This window comes from Oenanthe melanoleuca, chromosome 2 (genome assembly GCF_029582105.1).
Source record: "Oenanthe melanoleuca isolate GR-GAL-2019-014 chromosome 2, OMel1.0, whole genome shotgun sequence".
Lineage (NCBI taxonomy): Eukaryota > Metazoa > Chordata > Aves > Passeriformes > Muscicapidae > Oenanthe > Oenanthe melanoleuca.
This window is the reverse complement of record NC_079335.1, coordinates 21,762,781-21,784,786: the sequence shown is the minus strand read 5'-3', so window position 1 is coordinate 21,784,786 and position 22,006 is coordinate 21,762,781. Positions and strand designations below refer to the sequence as shown.

The 22,006-nt window shown below is 50.2% G+C and overlaps 1 protein-coding gene across 4 annotated transcripts; it reads left to right on the top strand.

Annotated features, from left to right (window-relative positions):
- Nucleotides 1–14,892: 14,892 nt before the first annotated feature.
- OSR2 (odd-skipped related transciption factor 2) lies at nucleotides 14,893–21,054 on the top strand. 4 transcript variants are annotated; one of them, XM_056485583.1, is made up of 4 exons: nucleotides 14,893–15,132; nucleotides 17,995–18,721; nucleotides 19,359–19,458; nucleotides 20,237–21,054. In XM_056485583.1, exons 2-4 carry the CDS (start codon nucleotides 18,066–18,068, stop codon nucleotides 20,309–20,311), a joined length of 831 nt encoding a protein of 276 aa, XP_056341558.1. In that variant the 5' UTR covers nucleotides 14,893–15,132; nucleotides 17,995–18,065; the 3' UTR covers nucleotides 20,312–21,054. The 4 variants fall into 4 exon arrangements, with proteins under 4 accessions (XP_056341558.1, XP_056341556.1, XP_056341555.1 ...); XM_056485581.1 differs by having other exon boundaries at nucleotides 14,893–15,136; XM_056485580.1 differs by having other exon boundaries at nucleotides 14,894–15,132; nucleotides 20,155–21,013.
- The last annotated feature ends 952 nt before the right edge of the window (nucleotides 21,055–22,006 follow it).

The window sequence follows — 22,006 nt, the reverse complement described above, 5'->3', positions numbered from 1 at the left end:
GTTTCTTACTTTTTTCCAACTTTCCCAACTGAAACGTGCCAGAAGATCATAATTCAAGTCCAAACGAGCTACTTTTGTAACATGTACAGTCACACTTGGAAAAAAAAAAAAAAAAAGAAAAACCCCAAAACCTAAATACAATTCCAGTCTTAAAACTTCACCCAAAAAAAAAAAAAAAAAAAGTATTCAGGGACATAACAGCCATTTCATGACTGACTGTGAAGTTATATGTCTGATTACAAGATAAGGTTCAATGGAAAGTGGGACTAAAATCTAAACAAGAAAAATGTTCATTTACATTCTCATTTTGCACTTAAATGCAGTGGAAGGCCTTCCCCACAGCAGCCTGTGTGCTAAAGAAACAGCAAAGCAGCAAATAATGAATTTTCACAGAACTGGCTTTGTACCATGCACTCATTTGAGTCTCCTCTAAGCAGGTTTGGTTTGGTTCAATAGGGGAGAGTTTTATCACATACTCACCCCTACCCGGGCTGAGTCCTTAAACTGCTGTCACTACTGAGCAGGGGAACTTTCTGCTGAAAACAAGACTTCATAGTGACTAAAGTGTACCTAGGTAATGCTATAAAACCACAGCAAAAGATAGAGCAAGTTACTATCTAGAGAGCTAATGAATCTCATTACATTTGAGAACTAAGCTTTTTCCACTATTACTTCCTTTAAAATAATTTTCTTAGTGGATGATTAATGGATTTCTTTAATAACACCAAAGAATTTATCAACAGCCATCAAAACAGCCCATTTTTACCCAGTCTGGAGTTAGCAAAAAGAAAAAAAGTTTTGGTGGCATAATTTTCTTTCAGAGCTGAGGAAAATAGAGCAATTCCATATGCTAGGAGCTTTCTTAATAAAAACAGTTAATATACCACATAAGGAATATCACATTCATACCACTTCCACCTAACATGAATCACTCCTTCCAGTTGAGAAAACTGAGGTCTTTTATCTTCCTCAGGGTGGAGTACATCTCCTCCCATAGATCCCTACAGAATAAAACTGCTAATCGTTTTAAGATTTAAAGGCATTACTTCTTTTACTTTCTTGTGTTCATATATCACGTTTCAATGTCTTCTAAACAAGAGAGAGCTTAATGTTTTTGTGCAACCTTGAACAGGCCAGTAAAAAACTTTCATTGCTGCATCCTTGAGCTCTTCTGTAGTTCCATGATCTAATTTGTTATACTGGTGGTATTAAGCTGCCCTTACCAGATTAAAAATATGCAATATAAATTCCTTAAAGCTAATTTTAAAATGGATGTGCTAATTTGAATACTATGTTAAACAAGGAAAAGCTGAAACAGAATAAAAAAAACAAGTTACATGTTTTAATATATACTGTGTCTCTAGTTCAGTAAGATTAATAGATAGCAAATCACTGCTCTATGCAGTTCAAACTAGGTAGAATGTCTCTAGGACCTCATCTAAAATCCGTTGACATCTGCAGATTCTTTCTTTCAAATATACTATTTTGAGGATCAGTCCTTAAAGGAGAGTCCTGTCTAATTTTCTCATGGGAGTGTTAATATGAAGGCAGATTTTTGCTTGACTAGTATTTCCATACTTGACCCGTTTCATCTCCCAAGAGGATGGAGAAAAACTCAAGATTGGAGACAGATCATATTAGACACTACCATTTATTTGAAATAACTTCTCAGTAATGTGCCATTGGTTCATTAGATCAGAAATTATGCAGTCAGAGAAGATAAACAGTGTAGAAGTGGTCCTCTTATTGTGGAATAGATACTAAGCATCTGAAATTTTAGACAGTGGGAAAATCTGCTGTTCCTAGTCATAGGAACACTTATGCCATGTTGTATAATATGCATTGCCTGCTAATGTATTATGCATTACAATATCTATGTGTAATATGCGTTGCAATGGTATAGTAATTTTAAGTGAGAAAATGTGTAGGAAGATTAAAACCACACAACTGTGTTAGTATACCCACAAGTATAAACAGCACTAATTTTACCTAAAGTAATAGGAACAGCACATGATAAACACTTGACTCAAATGTTATTGGCATTTTTCTTGACCTTTCAAAATGGTCTTTCAAAAACAAGTACCTCATTTTGATGGGTGTGGGATACTTAAAAGCTCTAAATTAAATGCCTCAAAAGTAATCTTCAAAACTGTGTTCTGAAGTATATTGCATTAAGCTACACAAGACCAGTTTTTGGCAACTGCTCTTGAAACTAAGGGGGGGAAAAGCACATTGAAACAAGATTATGCATTATTTTTCAGGAATTCAGTAATTTCTTGGAGAGATTAAACTTAGTACAGCTTTAAAATAACAGCGTTAGTGCGCATTTTGAATGGTTGCAGGACTGGGTAACAGCTAGCACAGGAACCTCAGGGGATTTTATTGCAGTTAACCCATCCTTCTGTTCTGTTCCTACTTTTACATCCAAAGAAAAAGGTTGTACTTAATACAATATTTATAGCTATAACAGTCAGTTCCTTTCTGGTTTTACTGTACCAGTATGCATAAGAAATGCACAGAGCTATATCTTTATTACTGCTACTACTTTGCAAAATGTTGTATATATTGCAAAGCTGGCTCTCTAATAGAAGGCAGTTAAAGATCTCTGCACTGAAATCTGCCAAAGCTGATACTGCAATCACAAACATGTGTTGTTACACTTCTTGTGGCTCATCTCCACATGGTGCAGCTGTTGTGTTGGCTAAAGAAAATGCAGGCCCAAGGGAAACAAATTTAATTCAGCTGGGGCAACTTCCACTAAAAAAGTGCTTTAAGGAGAACAGGTGTCTTACAGTAAGAGGGATTGTTTGAGAGGTTTTCCCCAAAGTTGCTTTGCTTCTAGGAAAGCTATTCTAAAGTGGTATGCCTGTGATAATAATCTTCTGCGGTCTAATTTTTAAATAATGCCCTTCAGAAATGCAATGGATTCCAGAAATTCTACTTTTTGTTTGTTTGGCTCAGTCCTAGGACAGGAAAGCTAGTACAGGACCTTATGCTGCTCGTTAGGAGCTGGAGGAAGCCTCATTGCTGTTATTCAGATTCCTTGGTCTCAAGGAGGTTTGTTTAATCAACAAATGATTGTACCAGGCAGACCTGCAGCCCATGCAAGTCACCAGCTGACACCCCTAGAATTGTGCCTGTTTGAACCTGTGTAACTATTGTTTTAACTTTAATTTTTTACTAAATTCACTCAAATGTAGCTCTCTCCTAAATATATTCCCTTTTAGTCAAAATAAATAAGCTAAGATATACTATGTTCTCTAAGAAAACAGTATTAAGTATATGACTGTTTTTTCTTTTCCAGGAAAACATTTACTTTATGCACTATGATACCTCTTCTAGCTCCATCATGCACTCCCACCTCTCTGTTTTCTGTGTCCTCTGGTTTCTCAGAATGGAAAGTGTTTGACTGATATTCAGCAGCCTTCATGCTGTGGGCAGTAGCACATCCCACAGCACTGAGGCACTGGGATCCCTGGAAGCTGGGAAAGGCTTTTCCCAGTAGGCTCTCAGGATGTCTGTCTGTCAGTGCTGACTGAACCAGCCCTTCAGACAGATACTGCAGCAGACAGCAGGTCTTCCTCTTGTCAGCTCTCTTACCAAAACAAGGTTACTGCAGAGGGCAATCTCTTCTTATGTAGATGTCTTCATACTGCACTTTCCTCCTTTGGGCTTGTTTTTTCTATCTCCTACAAGTTCAGAATTCCTTCTCTTTGAAGCAAAAGAAGTCCAAACAGGGGATAATTTTTCCACACACACCCCATTCCTACAGTGTTGGTTCTCCTATAGGATGTATAGAAGTTGCTTTCAGCTCTTTCTCACATCTTAAATAAAATGCTGTGACAAAAATTCTGTCTTTATTTTTGCAACATTAAGCTTCTTCGCTCCTTCTTCAATATTTATTGCCACATGTTGTGTCTTCAGAGTGTCTTATGCAGACCTTGGGCTCTTTTTTAGATTTTTCCCTCAAATGTCTGAAGACCCGGTACTCCTCCTTTTGAATAGCATTCAGAACTCCACAAGGTCAATAGCAAAATGCATAAGAATTTTGATCTCTATGTCTGCACATAAAGACCTGTAACAAATACTGGCTTTTTTACAACTTCCCTTTACCAAGGGAAAGAAATTTGTTCTGTTCTTGCTACTTTTCTCAACAGGACTTGTGACAAAAGCCCAAAGTCACACTGATGGAAAGAACTGCCATGGCTATGCCTGAATTCAAAAGCCAGGAGTAGATGGACCATACCCTGCCAGTGAGGGGGAAAAAAGTATTTCAATTAATGAAATAAGGAGAAATAACCATGTAGTGAAACCTGTATTTACAGTGAAATCATTAGGGAGACGCTCACTCTTTGCTGTGTATATGTAAAACCAGTATCCCAAACACTGGGGAAAATAAAAAAAAAAGGAATTATTATTTGTAGAGTGAGATGGATTCAACAAAGTGTCTGAGTGCCACTAAGGGAAGCTGCTTAAAGTGATATCTGAATTTAAGAATAACCTCTTGCTTTTTATGGTGTTGGACTGTGTGCTTATCAGGGAAGTTTTATGTTTGAGGTTCAGGGAGAAGGTGATGGTCATGTCCTCTGAATGCTTTCAGATGACTGATTTTTCAGAATGTTGCTGGCATTCTTCCAGCTGGAGGCCTGGCCATTAGATAAGCTTAGCATGGTGGCCATTTGCAAAACAGATGAAAGCCAGGATGGCAAGAGAAAATGAGAAACCCAAGAAATCTACTGAAACTCCCTGGAAATAAAGTCTTAGCACTGGAAGGAAAAGTCTTAGATCCTTCCACTGAAAGAAAAACTATTAAACATAAATTTTTCGCTGGTGAAAGTACAACCACTACCCCAAGGGAGACAAAAACATTGGCTGAAGTGCTTTTAAAGAAGTCTAGGAAATGTTGCACTCACTTCGTGTGGAAGAGTCTAGACAGAAATTGTTAGATATTGCCAGATAGGATATGTTTACTTTTGCTTTCAGGTAGGGTTTTTTTGTTTGGTTTGGTTTTTATTTGTAATGGTGAAGCCCATAGCCCTGCTGGCAAATAACCCTGTTTAACAATTCCTCCTCTGCCAGTATTTAAAGTGTGTTAAATAAAATGTATGGCATCAAGAGCATTACACTAGCAGATTTGACAGATGTCATTTGGCAGATCCTGTGGTGGCCATTCACATCACCCTTACAGCTGCCTCTTCCCTTTCTCTGCCAGAAATTACTGCTTCTGGAAGTGGCTTGGCAAAAGGATCATACCTGTACTTCAGCAATTCTTGTTGAGCCAGATGCTGTAATTCAAACTTGCAAGCAGAGATAGCTGAGGGCCATTAATTTTTGTTCTTCATTTTGTAGCTGAAGTCTGCTTTGCACTGGCATTTGGAAACATTGTGAGCAGTGATCCTTGGTTACCACATTTTTGCTATCAGTCTTTCACGTGGCAGTGGAACTTGATGTGGTGGAAACAGGAATGGGGCTCTCTCCACTGGTAATTTCCTGGCAGAGAGAAAATATTAAGTCATCTTTTTTTAATCAAAGAGCCTCACCTGAGTAAATATCCTAGCAATTCCAATTTTAAATTTTATTATCATAGTCTGTTGCTCAAGCTGTGTTTTCTGACTGTGCAGCAATAACAGTGCTATGAGCACATGAAGATTTTTCAAACTGGCATTGTATTCAGTTCCTCTTACATTTCCACACATAATCTGCATAACATTATTAAATCTTTCCTGTACATTATTTAGCCTCTGGGATCAAATGAAATCATACATAACTGGAACTCTTTGGACTTTGACAGATGTCCTCTGGCAGATTTTTTGCAGTGGTTTTTAAGTTGTTACTGCTTTTAGCTATTTTCTTGGCCTTTTCCTGGAATTGGATACGTGTCAGCTGCTCTGGTGGAAAACACTCACCTCTTAGCTTTTAAAGATAATAAAAGTGGGTTTGAGTTTCTGTACCAGACTTTGAACTGAAGCAACTTGAAGCAAAGGTATGGTCCTTTTCAGCAGCTCACCTGCAGGAAGAGCAGTGCCCCACAGAGGGCTGTCAGAAGGGTTGGGAAGGTAATGCAGAGGACTTGCTTGCAAGCTTCTGGAGGAATATTTACAGCATCTTGCCTCTGGTCCTTTTTTCATGGGAGAGCACTGGAAAGCTGGGTATTCTCCTAAAACAGTGAAGGTCTTTAAAAAAAATACTAAACTTTTGCAGCCCTGTTTTGAAATAATACAGATTCTCCTGAAGCTGATCTGCTTTGTGGGCTGCCTCCTACTGTGGTGTTATGAAGTTACCCTAAGTAATACTGTACAAGTAACCTCTTTGATAAAGAGAGCCCTCTCTCTGCCTAAGTTACTATACTTTCTACAGATTTGGAGCAAATAAAAATAGTCATCCTAAATCTGTCATTTATTTTTTAAAACCCCTGTATCAACCATATAATACAGAAGAAAATCTCATACCATCATATTTTGATGAGTTCAGGCATTTTATAACAACTGAGAATTTAAATCTGTGAATAAACTGAAGAATGTGTCACTGCATTCAAGAAGCATACTTTCACTTTAAGAAACCACAGCTGCAACAATAAGATGGAAATTCGACACACACTAGGTTGGAGGTGGCAAGGATTAAAGGTATGGAATTAGAAAAGAAACCCCTTATGCTGTTGAACAGAATATGGGACATAAATCAATGACTAACTTTGGCTAAGCTTTGCCTTATGGAGGTATGCAGCATTGCAGCTTTGCAGTTATCAGTATTTGTCATCTTGAGTATCAGTACACATGCCAGATGCAAAAGAGGGGCCCAGAGAGAACCTGGGGGATGAGGAAAAGAAAATTAATAGTTTCAGTGACAATGTACAGTATTATGATGTGAAACAGAACTTCTGTAATATTTCAAGGAGCTTACATACATATATATGTGTATATATATATGGACAAAAGCTGTTGGAAATAAGCCCTTGACTTCAAAATGTGCCTGATTAAAAAGAATACTGATAAAAATTGAGACAATAACAGCTGGAACTTTGATTGTAGTTATGCTTTCTTCTGGATGTTTATTTCTAGATCACTTTTGCAGCTGTTTTTATCTACTCCTTAGAAGTTATTTTAGATTTGAGGAACCATTAGCTGTAAAAGTAAACACCAGCTCAAGTCTGGTTTTATAGATCTTGAAACCATTGAGGGTGGGAAAGACAATGTGAGACTAATGCTGAACTAGATCAGACTTAAGTGATGCTTTGAACAGCCTTTCAGCATTTCATGCTCCACCTGTGATTCTAACAAACTTGAGTATATCCAATATTGTTCTTTATTAGACAGTTAGGAATTTCTAAACTCTAGGAATTAAATTACTGTTTTTTGGAAAACTTAAATTCAAGTCTTACTGTCGTTCAAAACACAGAATTATTTCAAAGTATGCCTCCCCTATCTAGGTAGAGAGATGGTCCTTAAAATTAGTTCTGCTGCCTTTCAGTATCTGTCATATATAAATACTATGCTTCAAACAAAACAGATCTGCAGTTTTGACTCCATTTCACTCTGTTTTGTTATTGTAGTTGTTCAAGAGTTCTTTAATAACTGTGGTTTTTATTTGCTTAAGAGATGCCTCTTTGGAGGCTGGAGAAAGGTCAGGATTAACCCTGCTTAACCTTAGCTAATGACCTATATTGGTGGTCCCTTTTTTAGATCTCAGGAGTGTCAGCAATGATGCTGTAGCCACTGACTGACTTTCATGCCAGGTCCCACTGAAATAAACACACTGTTATACTTACTTTATGCTTCTTCCCAATAGAAATTTTTAGCACACTATATTTACCCTCTGGTAAAAGTCACCAAGACTTCTCTATTTTCAGATTTAAGATTTTAAGAATTAAAGTACAAGGTACATTTTGTTTAAAAAATCCTTTCAGATGGCTTTGTGAGTCTTCTTCTGGGACCATTCCTGGATGTGAAAAATATTTTTTCTGTTTCCAAATTCAGCTTTCATTTCTCTGTTCTGAGCATTTCTGCTAATGATGGAGATTTCCTCACATTTCTCCGTGGGCATGGCATTCTCTCTAGGCTCCCTGAAAGCCCCTAGGTGCACCTAGTCCCCATCCCTGAAAGATTCCATTGAACCTCGCTCCCATCACAGCCAGGAAGGCTGGCATTCCAAAGCATTCCTTGCCCCAGGGTCTCTTCTCCCTTCCACACACCCACAGCCTCCCAGAAGAGCAGGGTGCTGTACCTTCACAGGCAGGCTCCACCCAGCAGTTCAGAAAGACACAGCCTCATGGCAACAGTGAGATGCAAAAGCTCCTGGTTGCATTTGAGCAACCAGTAGTCATCAGGACAGCTGAGTGGAAAAGGAGAATATATGTTGCACTGGAAAGTTTGCAGTGTGGCTGACAGTATCTCTTTCCACTCTTCTCTGGAGCTGAAAATAAGAGGCCTTGAGTCAGTTCTGTTTCTACTTCAATGTCATGTCCTTGGCTCTCAGCACTCCTCTGGTGCTAAAATGAGTTTTGGTGCTGAAATGAATGGGATTTATGTTTTTCTGAAGATAATTCCCAAGGGGGAATTTGAAAGGATAACATAACAACTAATAATTTTCACCAGCCTAGCATGAGTGAGCAAGCCAAATAAATGAAAGAGTTAATGCAAACATAAATCCTGAAATAATCATTGATATTGTTTATGAGACAGACCATGCCATCTACTCTAGACTAAACAGGGAAAAAGGCCATTTGCAAGCTTCATCCTATCCTTCACCATCCCAGGTCCCTCAAATACTCCTGGTGAGTCTGTGAAAGGGAACCAAAGAGAGCAAGCAAAAGGTCAGTCCTCTGGGCAGGGACCTGTACCATCATGAGAACAGAAAACAGAAGCCCATGAGCAAAGAAGGTTGAAATCCACTGGGTCTTCACTCTGATTTGTCCTGGTTTCACATGGTTTCAGTTTGTTGCTGCCTCATGATACCCAGACAGCAGAGATTACCATAACACACTGGCTCAGCTCGACAGGAAGGGAAAGAAAATGAGGTAGAAGAGTATTCTTTACCAGAAAGTCTTCTGACTGGTCCGTGCCCATTTCAGTTCTATTCTTGAACAGATCTCTTCCTTTTCCCAGCTGTTGCTTTGACTGTACTCCAGAGTAATCTCGCCCTGAGCTTTCCCCACAGTAGCTATGGAGAGTTCATGGAGAAAAGGGGCTCTTTTTCCCATGCTATAAGCTAAATCCAAACTGCTTTCCACTGCAAAATCTCTATGGTGTATCAATCAGCATTGCATCCACAGACTCTGTGTTGGTGCCACTGTCCTTTCATCCAACAGGATGATGCACACAGTGGTGCTATGAGGTGGCAGCAGAAGCTGAGAATACCAGCACTTAAGGCAAAAACAAGGTAGTCATACAGATATCAGTGCCAACAACTTAACTCATGGAAAAGGACATGAAAGCAGGCATGACGAAAATTCTTGCCTAGAACAGTAACAGCTCTTGGGTTTTTTATAAACTTCTGTTCATTTGTTTATTTTTATGAGGCAGTCTGAAAATAATATCCCTGATTAAGTAAATATTTAAAACCAGCAGTAAACCACACTTTCAGCAGATGACTGGCATATAAAGACATTGAAGCACCTGCTTAGATACTATCCTGGGTAGCAATGATCTTAAGCATATATTTAAATACTTTTTGGATCATACCAAGTAGAGATACAGAGTTATGTTCAGCCTTGGCAGTGTCTTTAAGTGCTTTCTAATGCCTTACCCTGGTAAGCTGTCCCTCGATTTCCTTATATTTCAGCCATCTTCAATAACTTAACCTTTAAAATCCCTAATTTTATTAAGAAGTGCAGGATTTCATCAGTAAGGTTTGTCTGGACATTGTAGAAGTGAATCTGCCAGGGAATAACTGTTAGTTTTTTATAATATCCATTATTGTCCTTTTCTTTGAATTACATGCCACAAACAACTGAAAAAAAACCACACAGAGATTACTACAGACATTGTGCACATCTGTAAGTGATGATTTGCATATGCTTGCACCGTGCTTGTAATGCTCTGAAAATATCTGAAATGCTCTGTAGTATCCTGGTTTATAACATATCCTTCACCACAGTTTACACATTGAGAATGCATGCTGAAAACAGGAAACCCGCATATGGAGGGTAGGTAAAAGAGGATTATAGTATACATGCATTCAACAGAATAGTCCCAGTTTAAGAGTATCATGAGCATGAGGCTTGCATAAACAAATCAGTGCTTAACCCACAGATGTATCTAATGACCAGATGGATTCTGCATGTTTACAACTGGAAAAAACTCTCTGAGCTTTTCTATTGTTTGTTGACTTGCACCCTATAATATTAATTTTATTTGTGAAACCGAGTTATTCGCTGGGATATTGCAAGTTCTTAAAAGGAAATGGAGTTACTTAATATATGCCACAGGAGAAGATGTATGGGTCTGTTCTCTGCTGCTTTGGAGTTCTCATGTCCTAGGTGAGTTACGAGGCATGCGACCAAATGTACAACTGCATTTCTTAAACCAATTTATCGCTTTAATACAACATTTCTTTTAGATTTCCCCCCTAGCAGTTGGCTCAGAGATTGCAAACTTCATGATCCTTTCAGCCTGAGGCAGCTGCAGAACTTTATGGGAGCCTGAACCCCCCTTTGACTCAGGAGTGTAGTCTACAAACCCATGGCCATACAGCAGGCAGGCGGCCCTGAAGCCCTGCCGACCTTCACCTTGCAGGTGTCCTTTGACACGGCTGCCAAGAGAGCTAAAATGCCACCGCCAGAGAGTAAGCAGAGCCTGTCAGCCTGGGGACCCTCTGCAGTCCCGGGCTCAGCTTGGGGGGGTCGGTGGTGAGGTGTGCAGCAATGGGAGAGGGGCCCACTCGTGTGCGATGGGTGTCTGTGCCTTCACAGCACAGCCCTGCTCAGTGTTTCTGTGCTGACGGCAGGAAAGACTTTAGCCAAAAGGTTGCTTAAACCGAACTATATAGCAAGCACGGCATGCTGTATTTCTTTATGTCTTGACATCTTACTTCAGACGGCACAAACCTCTCGTTGCTGATGGCGGGCTAGAAAACATTTTAGGCTAGAAAAGCCCTTGTCTCCAGGGCTCGGGGCCCGCCGTCGGGGCAAGGCAGCAGCACCCCTCGGTCCCCGCGGCGCCGGCGGCCGCCTCCGCACCATCCCTCGCCCCATCCACACCGCGCTATAGCACCGGGCAAGAGCTGCGGCGCAGCGGCAAGTTCCGCGGGATGAGCGGCCCCAGCGCTGTGCAAAGACGGACTCGGCCAAAGGCGGCTTGATGCTTCCCCCGTGCGCCTACGCCTGTTTGTCAAATCTTGGCATTTCCTGACTAGTTCATTAAAAAACAAAACAGAATATCCCACCCAATAAATCGGAACGAAGCCGGTGATGATTTAGTCACCAAGAAACACCAGCGGAATCAGATGCCAGATAGACGGGCGGTCACTGTTTTCCTTAAAAAAAAAATAAAAAAAAATTGAGTCCTCGGTATGCAGCCGAGTCATTCGCCGCATCGGCCTGTCTGTCGGCCGGCGTTATCCCACGGCTGGGCTCGGACCGCAGACGCCCTCGCTGCCCAGCGGCCTCTGCCCTACGCGCCCCGGCAGCGCTCCCTGTGCCAGCGCCCGTCGGGGCCCTCGGATCGCTTCCCAAAGCAGGGTGCCCTGCACCGGGAACAGTGCTCCCGGCCCCTTCCCTTGTCATGAGCCGGAGCCGGCCCGAGTACCCGTTGATCCCCCTCCCTCCGGGGCCGGCTGCGAGCGCACTCCTGACCCCCTCTGAAGACTCTGGCCCATTCATTTTCGCGGGGATGAGTTCCCAGAGACCGCAGCCCCCCGCTGCCGATAGCGCTCCGTGCAGGCATCACGCACCGCAGCCGCGCACGGTGCCCCGCGGGAGGGCTCGGCAAGCGCCGCTGCCGTCCCCAGGGCTCATTTCTGTGCTCGGAAAGGGGCGAATGGTCAAGGTTTTCCCGAGCTTCACGGCCGCGGAGGAGCTGCTTTAATCTCTTCCTCGCAGCAAGAGCAAACACTGCCTATCTCCTTGCTCCCCTGGACGGAATCCTGCGCTCCGGACGAAGTTTTTGGGGAGGTGTGGGAAGAGAGAGCGGGGGGAGGCTGAGATAACCGCGGCAATGTCTGCACGGACGGGACGCGTGGATGGGAGAAGGAGGTGCGAGGTGAGCGCTCGGACACCCGCGGATAGCGATGTTGCCTCCGCGCTCCTCAGAGCCCTGCGGCAGCCGTCTCTCAGGCGGTGCGGGGAGAGCCCCGTTCTGGGTCCGCCGGGACCCCCATCCCGATGTGCTGGGTCAGCGGGACCCCCATCCCGGTGTGCTGGGTCCGCCGGGACACCCGCGCCGGGCCGGGCCCGCGGCGGGGCGGGCGGAGCGCGCAGGGCGCCGCGCTGACCTGCAGGCGGCGCTGCAGCACCGCGGGCCGCCGCAACCGCCGGGCACAGCGCTGCCCCCTGCGCGCTCCCCGCGCTCTCCCCGCGCTCCCCGCGCTCCCCGCGCTCCCCGCGCTCTCCGCGCTCTCCGGGCTTCCCGCGCTCTCCCCGCGCTCTCCCCGCGCTCCCCGCGCTCTCCGCGCTCTCCGGGCTTCCCGCGCTCTCTCCGCGCTCCCACGCGCTCTCCCCGCCTCCGGCCGTGCCCGGCACAGCGGGGCGGCCGCCGCGCCGAGGGAAGTGCCTTGAGTGCGGGAGGGACTCGCCCCAGGTGGACGCGGAAAGGTGACATGAGACTCTGGGCTCCTGCGGGACCTGGCGGCCCGTGCCCCGCTAGTGTCACCCTGCTCGACGGGTGCCGCTGCCGTGGAGCCCCCCCGGCGTCCGAGCGACCCGGGATTCGGGCTGGCGCGGAGCTGGCGCGGCGCTGGCGCGGCATTACCGCTGGGCCTCGAAGCCGGCTGTCGCCGCGCACCTGCCGGCCGGGCCGGGCGCAGTCGCGCCGGGGTCACCGGGTGGTCCCGGCCAGCGCAGACGCACGTGGTGCCGCAGCCGGTGGTGGCAGAGCGCGGCGTGGCCCAAAGGTGCCACGAGAAATCACCTCGGGCAGTGACGCCACACCGCACCGGCCCCCTCCCGAGTGCCCTCCGCTTTGAAGCTTTTTCGTTGCCTGGTGAGCTTGTGATTTGAGGAGGTAGTTGTTGTTTGGGGATTTTTTTTAGACTCTGGTTTTGATTTTGGGCTGATTGTTAAAAATATATGTAGGTATTTTTCTTCTCCGCAAGTGCAGCTTATTTCTACTTGGTGAAAACGGCAAGAAATTATGGTTCTCCCGAAACAATTTCCCCTTGATCCTTGAGTCTGGGGGTGTTGTTCTTGTTATCCAGAAGCCAGCAGTGCGGGGAAGAAATTACGATTCTAAAGTCCCTTTTTCACTTCGTTCTTGAAGCGACCGATCTCTTTCGAGAAAGCAAAACGAGGGGATGCGGGTCCTGCCCCCGCGTCCTGCCAGAGCCCCCCAGCCCAGGCGCGGCCGAAGAGCCCTTGCCCTCTGCAGGCTCCCCGGGGCGGCCCGCACCCACCTCATACCCGAACCGAGGAAATCGCTCCTTCTCCCGGAATTGTGAACTTCCGTATCTTCACTGTCCGGGAGAAGAAATGCTATTTATTTAGGCTGCCTCGGATCTGAAACAGAACATTTTCGAAGCAGGAATTTATGAAAAGAAACGAAAAATAGCCCCGGCGGCCGGCAGCGGCGGCGGGCTACAACGTGCGCCAACCTCGGCTGCACTGCCCTGTGAGGCGACACGGCCAAAACTTCCTCTGCCCACTCTTATTCCCATCTTTGATAATTTTTTCTTACTGTGTAATAAAAGGAGAAAAAAAATCCCCATACAGCCGTTATTTATGTCCTCTTCTCTACCTCGGGCTTGAATTAACCAGCATAGACCTTACCTTTGAAAATTTTTCACAGCTGTCCTTTAACTGCCATTTTCCCCCACATACTAGTTTCCCAATTCCAGTTCCAATTTCCAGTCCAGATTATGCGATAAATTCCCCATACATGTGATTGAAATAACGCACATAACAAGATAATATTACAGATAACAAACGTAACCCAAAGCCGACATATGCAAGCAGCCGCATTGCAGCTATCGACGGACGTGAATAGAGCTCCCTAATCGAGACATTTGAAGAGGGTTACGGAGGCCCCATTTAGCAGTAAATTCCCCGGTAATAAATCGAAACTGCTTTCGAAACTATGTGTCTGTTCCAGGTAGGGATTGTGTGCTTAGTCACCGCACATGGGGATGCCTCCGCAGAGCTTCTCTTCCCGAATCTGCCCTTAGGCGACTCAGCCGCAGTGAAAGGGCAGCGCCGAATCGCTGACAGTCCGTAGGGGCGACCCGACATGACGGCCACAAGCCCATTTGGACGTGAGCACTATCTGCACCCATTCTCGGCTAGAAGGGCACCCACAAAAACCCACGCTCTAGGTTTGGGGGTGTTATTTTAGGAATTTAAGCCAGTTGGGCAGCCTATGTCACCCCAAGCAGGGGCACGACGAGATGGACGGCGACACGCAAGGAGCTCGCAAACACCCGCGGCCGGCAGTGGGACGGGGGGCGTCGAGCTGTTCTCGGAGGGAAACGTCACCTTAGGTGACGCGGGGGGAGCGGGGGGCGTCCTGCCACTTTAAAGCCCAGTTGCTACCCAAACACAAGTAAACAGTGGGGCCGGAGCGGCGGGGCGGGCCGGGCCGAGGCCGCGGCCGGGGGCGGTCCCGTCCCGTCCCGTCGGGGCGGAGCGGCGCGGCCCCGAGCGCGGGCTGTGCGCGCCGCGGGGTGGGCCGGCGGCGGCGGCGGGCGGGCGGGGACAGCGCTCCACGCCAGTCACCGCTGAAATGTGATGGACCGGGCAGGGGGCGGCTCAGACTCGCGCCGAGCCTCGCCGGGGTCGAAGGCGGGAGGCTGCGGGCGGGAGGCGGCGGTCTATGCCGGGGCCCCGGGACCGCCGCGGCCAGAGCTCCCAGCCGCCGCCCAGCCCTCCGCAACATGCCGGTCGCCGCCGGGCCCCGGCCCCGCTGAGCGCCCCCGCTGTGGATCTAATGTCTCCGTGAAGGTGCCGCGGCAGCCGCCTCAGCTTTGCCTCGGGAGGAGCAGCCGGCTGCGGTAGGTGAGTGGCTCCGCCGGCCCGCCCTGCCCGCTGCCGTCGGCGGCCGCCCCGAGAGCGGAGCGAACGCTCGGCCGGGGGCGCAGGACCGCCCGGTTTACTTTCAGTTCGCAGCTCCGCGGCGGCTTGGGGTGCGGGTGTCCCCCGTCTACACCGCGGGCGCGTTGTTGCGGGGCCAGGCGTCGGCAGCCTCCCGGGATGCGCTCTCGATGTTCTCCACGCGAAACTCCTGGCACGGAGAAGCCGTTCCGTGCATGGGCTGCGAGCTAAGCCGCGGGTCGCGCTGGAGAAATCTCGGTCGGGGACAACACCTGGCTCCGCGGGCAGCGGAGACCGCGGCTTCGGGTGAGGCGGCCGGGAGCGGAGGCGACCCGGTGCCCACCGATTGCCTGGGTAGGACGGCAGCGCCTTCGGGGCACGGTCTCGGACCCGCCACGGGAAAACTGGGGGCGCGGGCCGGACCAGCGGGTCGGCGGCAAGCAGGTAGAGAGGGCTGTCCTGGCACCGGGCTTACTTTAGTTAAGCTCTCTGAATGGAAAGGGAAAAGGAAGTGCCAAGGTTTAAGTAACATCCGTTTTTGGTTGACTTTCACCCCTCCCGCCCCAACGCACCTTAATATAAATGGCCTTAAAATCACGTACGAAGGCACTTTCTGGTCTTCTTTGATACGTTTTACTGAAGTTACTTCTAAATACTAGCAGATGTACCGCCATTCAGACAGAACTGTAGTTTTAAAAGTTTCTATCTTAAAGTGAGGATTTCGTGTTCAGAATAGTTTTCTGAGAGTTAGTTCTTGGACACCAAAACGAGGGTGGTGCAATGACACCTCCACACGCAGCCACCAAACGCGGCTGTAGCAGAGGGAGCTGTGCCCTACAGAAACACTGCCCCTACCTCGGTCGTAGCTCCCAACCGGTGGCTCCGAAAGCCAGCCTCAGACAACTGGGATGGAGGCAGGAGCAGCCGGAGCAGCCATCGAAAAGTTATTTAATTGCTTCTGTTTCGGTTCCTCGCGAAAAGCGAATAGGAACTCACCCTACGACATCTTTAAAAATAAGTCTCTATATATAACCACCCCCCTCACAATTAAACGAAAAGGTCGCCGTAAATAACAGTATCGATAGCTGTCCCCAGTGTCGATACAATCACAAACGAGGAAAACTGGGCAGCTGCGGAGGAAGCTCCGGAGAGCTACGACTCGAGGCAAACGAAAACAGGAGTAGGCAGCACTGCACTTCACACCCGACTTCCTTGCCGCATTTTTCCCCCCCAATCGGCCAACTGTGAGGTGCCACAACCGTGGAGGGAAGGTATTTTAGGGAAAAAAAATCGAAAAGTATCTTTCCAGCCGGTGTGCTCTCGGTGCCAGCGGCACGGCAGGAGCCGGGCGGCAGCGGCCCGGGAGACAGGGACACCTCACGGAGCGCGGGCTCTGCACTCGGAGAGTTTCCTTTATTTTTGTTGTTGTTTGGAGAGGGTGGTTTAGGATTTTTGTGGGGGGAGGTTCTCTTGTTTATTTTGGAAACTGCGCGTTACCAGACCCTCCACACAAATCCCTTGAGGTGCTGGGTCACCCTCGGCCCTACCTCTTGTTTACAGGCCCGGAGAGACCCCGGCGTTTGCTTTGGCCGCTTTCCTGGGTCGCGGCAGCCTCTTGGCTGCTGGAAGTGAACCCTCAACGAAAGCAAAAAAAAAAAAAAAAAAAAGAAGGAAACAGCAGGGACTTGCCCTTCTCGCCGATGTCCCCCTGCCCTGCGGGAGGGGAGCGTCGCCCCGCGTCTGCCGAGGGAACCCCGTTGCGACGGGAGCAGCGGGCCCGGCGGTCTCGGTTGAATGGGCTGAGTGAAACCCTCTGACAGTCACACACCGCTCATTAGCTCACGGCCCCGGCGCTCCGGCGGAGCTCCCGGCCGGGGACGCCCGAGGGGGTGCGGGGGGCTCGGCCGCACGGCTCCGTCCCGCCGAGGCTGCGCTCGCCCTTCCCGGCCCTGCGGCACGGGGGGAGCCGGTGCGGGCAGCGCCGTGCCCGGCCGGGCGGCCCTGGCCCCGGGGAGGCCTCCGGGCCGGCCGCTCCTCTCGCCGCTGGTGGGATGGCTGCTGCGCGGGGGGCTGGGTAGGAGGTGTGCGTGCGGGGCAGAGGCTCCTTTTCTCTCCTTCTGTTATCTTGATAAATGAGTTGTTGTTGAAGGAAGAAAAATAAGCAACGGAGCTAGGACGAACGCGGGGTTTATTCCTCCCCCCCGCTCCGCCCCCCAGGCCTGACTCGGCTCTCCGTGAACACCCTGCTCTATCCCGGGGAGGCCCCAGCCGGGAGGGGTCGGGGTCGGGGCCTCCGCGCCCGCAGGAGGCCGGGCGGAGGGTGGGAGCGACGCCGGGGGCCAGGTCGGCGCGGGGGGCAGGAGGGAGGCGGCTCCGGGTCCCCGCGGTGGGCGCTGCGGGGGAAGGTGGCAGGGAGACGGAAAGCGGAGAGGCTTCGTCCCCGGCCGCGTCTTGGTTCCGCCTGGATTTTTACACGATTCGTTTAATTTGAATTTGCGGCGCCTTCGGTTGGCTCGGTGCTGGGTTTTCTCCTTTTTGTTTTAATTTGGGGTGGGTGTTTTGGGAGTGCTATTTTTATTTATTTATTTCCTACGCTTTAGCTTCTCCGGTCGAAGCGACCGCGCCGTGGGTCCGTGTCGGCCGCCGGTCCCGGCGGAGCACGGGAGCCCGGGCTGCGGCGGGGCGCTGGGGCCGCGGCAAGGCAGCGCCCGGAGCCGTGCCTGGCCCTCCCTGGCTCCAGAGCTGCGCTCGCCTCGGCTGAGGAGTACCACGCTGCCCTCAGTAAAAGTCTCTCTCCCCCCTTTCTCCCTCTTTCTTCCTAGGGTTTTCTTCCCGTCTCGGAAGCCCATCAGAGGCACCAACTGCTCCGCCGGCTCGCACCCACCTCGGGAAGATGGGAAGCAAGGCTCTGCCAGCCCCCATCCCGCTGCACCCGTCCCTGCAACTCACTAACTACTCCTTCCTCCAGGCTGTGAACACCTTCCCCGCAGCTGTGGACCAGTTGCAAGGTCTGTATGGACTCAGCGCCGTGCAAACCATGCACATGAACCACTGGACATTGGGCTACCCCAATGTGCATGAAATCACCCGCTCTACCATCACGGAGATGGCGGCCGCGCAGGGCTTGGTGGACTCCCGCTTCCCTTTCCCCGCGCTGCCCTTTGCCACGCACCTCTTCCACCCCAAGCAAGGGGCCATCGCCCACGTCCTCCCAGCGCTGCACAAGGACAGGCCCCGCTTTGACTTTGCCAACCTGGCCGTGGCCGCCACGCAGGAGGACCCCCCCAAGGTGGGGGAGCTCGCCAAGCTGAGCCCCGGACTGGCCTCGCCCCTGTCGGGCATCAGCAAGCTGTCCCCGGACAGGAAGCCTTCCCGCGGCCGCCTGCCCTCCAAGACGAAAAAGGAGTTCATCTGCAAGTTCTGCGGCAGGCACTTCACCAAGTCCTATAACCTCCTCATCCACGAGCGAACCCACACGGACGAGCGGCCTTACACCTGCGACATCTGCCACAAGGCGTTCCGGAGGCAGGACCACCTGCGGGACCACCGGTGAGGGACCACCACGACCGGGGTACAGCCGGGGTGGGGTGAACCGCTCGAGGGGGATGAGACTCAGCGGCTCCAGGAGCCACGGGAACAGCGCAGGAAAAGCCTCCGGCTCAGATTCCGCGGCCACGGAGGGACCAGGGCAGCCGAAACTGGCGTTTTGTGTGGGAAGGGCACCCGCCTGAGGGAGAGCCAGAGGGGTTCAGAGCCGGAGATGAAGATCCTGGGCCTTTGTGTCTCTGAGTCATGACGAGGGGGGTGCAGGGAACAGGAGGGATCGCAGGTGGGCGCTTCCCTGCTGATCTCCCACCCATCTCCGCACACTGCGGCCGGTGCCGAGAGGCGCCCGCGGCCGCAGAGCTGAGAATCCTCCCGGCCTTCGGAGGAGAGCGGGCTCGGGTCCGGCCGCAGATTCTGTCCCGGTCTGGCACCAGAGAGTGCAGTCACGCTTCGATACAAATTACTGCAAATGTTTTGAACCGGCCGAGAAGTTTAACCATACGCAGAATAAAAATGGGGAAAGGAAAAAAGAGGGGGGTGAGGGCGTGTGGGAGGGGGGTCGAGTCTGGGGAAGCGGGGTCTGGGGTCGTGTGTCCCACGCCCCCCGGCAGCGCTGCTCACCGCACGGGTTGCCTTCCAGGTACATCCATTCCAAAGAGAAACCCTTCAAGTGCCAGGAGTGCGGGAAGGGCTTCTGCCAGTCCAGGACCCTGGCGGTCCACAAAACCCTACACATGCAGGTGAGCCCGCCCTTCCGCGGCCTCTCAGCGCGTGTGTCGCCGGCGCTGGCCCGGCCCGGCCCGGTTCGGCCCGGCTCGGCTCGGGGGGCCCGCCGCGGGGTAGGGGCGATCGCTACCGGGGGAACAGGGCTCTGGTGCGGAGGGGAGCGAGGGGGGCCCGGCACTGGACGGCCCCGTGGGTCCACGGGGAAACAGAGGCCCGTGGTTACCTCCGAGAAACGGCGCCCTTGGGAGACGGGCTTAAAGCCAGCGGGGACGCGGTTGGCGGCGGGGAGTGAGCCCCGGGTTCGGATTTGTCCCCGCCGCTGCTTGGAGGCGTTTTTCGTTGGGGGCTGCAGCCCTGCTCTGGCGGCGGCAGCGGGGCGGCCCGGCCCGGCCCGGCGGGATGCGCAGCGGTGCGGAGGGAGCGCCGTGGCGGCAGGGCGGGCAGCGGGGGTCCCGGAGCGGGAGGGCGGCGCGGAGGTTGTTTTCCGTGTGCCCCAGGGGCGCGGAACATCACGACTCGAGAATTATAAAATAAGGCTTTTGGGGCAGGATAGGGAGAGGTGGGAGGCCGCCCGGCCGCACGGGGTTCCTCTCGTTCGTTTCCTCCCCCGATATCTCAAGTTGTGCGTTGCGATGAGAAAAAGTGCAGTAATACGTTAAACCAGGTGGTTTGTGAAGGATTAATCCTTTGCTTGCTTCAAATCTGAACAGGAATCTCCACACAAATGCCCCACATGTGGAAGAACCTTTAATCAAAGAAGTAACCTGAAAACTCACCTTCTTACCCATACAGACATCAAGCCCTACAACTGTGAGCAGTGCGGCAAAGTGTTCAGGCGCAACTGTGATCTACGGCGGCACAGTCTAACTCACACCCCGCGGCAGGACTTCTAGAGCAGCCAGGGACCCGCGCCCGCTCCGGCAGCTCCAACTTGCCCACTTTACTCAAGGAGTGTATTGTAGGAACTCACAGACGCGCACACACACACACGGAGACACGCACGCAGACTCGGGCCAAGCTTTCCTACCACATGTCTGCGAAACTCGTTTAGAGAGTGCGGACTGCAGGATCGGGCCCCTCTCCAACCCACACCCAAGCGTAAAGCTCATCTTGTAGATAATCGCGGCTCATTTTAGAGCTTTGTACAGAACGTGTTTTTTTCTTCGTTTGTTTGTTTTGTATCGTGTCAGATGCACATCGATAACAAATCATGGAGGCAAAGTATTCTTTGAAAATGTATTTCAAAATAAATCTTTTTTTTTTTTTCCAAATACCTCCCGCCTTCTTGTATTATTCTCTGAGCATTTGGGCTTTTTTTTTCCTGCTGTGTCAATGCAATGGTAAAGCATATTGAATAAATTTCCTAGCCGGGTAATTGTACTGTCACAACAATTTTGGTGATCGCTTTTGTTTGGTCTGTTCCACTGTCGCTGTTGTGTTACCTATTGTTAAGTAAAATGAAAGTGCCTTATTTGAGAGTTTATAGCTCTATTACTTAATAATATGAATGTCTAAATATTAACTTCTGTACTTTTTTTCCCCTATTTTTCCCGAACGATTTTTTTAAACAAGAAAAACAAAGAAATATTTGCAAATAAACAGATCTTAGGAAATAATGCATAGAGCCGTTCTTACGCCAAAGCGGCTTATTAGTAACTTATTTGCAATCAGGCCGTATATTGTAAAAGTTATCCCTCTCTCGGGGATTGCAGTAGGCAGACTCCTGCCTGTAGACTTTGGACACAGGCAATTCACCCGCCTAGACAGGGACTTTATCCTGCAGAAGACGATTCTTTCCCGGCAGCTCTGGAAGCAAACAGCGAGGCGCCCATCGCGCCTCCGCCCCGCGCTCATCCGCGGGCGCTGGCAGAGCTGCGGCACCGGGAGCCGGGATCCATCCCCTCGCCCCGTTCCCTCCTCCATCTGCCTGCCCAGCACGAGTCACGCCCAGGGGGTTGGACGGAGAGGCGCTGAGGAGAGGGATCGTTCCCCCCTCTCCGGAGACCCTCACCCCTCCGTGGGGGTCCCCAGGCACTCCGGCCCGCCGTGGCTTTGGTGACCCAGCATGTGCACCCCGTGGGCCACACGCTCAGTGCCGGCACAGGGTCTGCAGCCCGCAGGTTGGGGCCACTGAACAATGGGCTCTCCTCCCTTGCCAGCCCCTCACCAGTGCCTCTGGACTCCTCTGGAAAGGTGTCGTGCCAACACTGAGGCACTTTCCCTGATATATTGCAGGGTGACTCGGATGTGCATCCCCTCATTACCATCCCGCTGCTCTTGACACTTCTGGCACCATGTCCACAGTGTTTTGAATAGTTTGGGGCCCCAAAAATTGCTCTTTCTCAGTCTGGGGGCAACTCTCCTGCCCTACTCGTCTGCCAAATTAAGGACCAGGTTGGAATGGCAGGGAGAAATCTTTTCTCCAGGCCCAGGGAGACCTGTCCAAGGAGAGAGCAATCCCCTTGCACCCAGCTCAGCAGGGACGGCTTCTCTCCTCTAGCAGGGTACCAGAACTCGAGGCTGGTCCATCCATGGGAAGGATCACAGATCCTAGCATGCCCA

Coding starts and splice junctions, on each gene's coding strand:
- OSR2 (XM_056485580.1), top strand. CDS start 18,066: ATGGGAAGCAAGGCTCTGCCAGCCCCCATCCCGCTGCACCCGTCCCTG. Junction 18,722..19,358: donor GACCACCTGCGGGACCACCG/GTGAGGGACCAC, acceptor GTTGCCTTCCAG/GTACATCCATTCCAAAGAGA. Junction 19,459..20,154: donor ACAAAACCCTACACATGCAG/GTGAGCCCGCCC, acceptor AAATCTGAACAG/GAATCTCCACACAAATGCCC.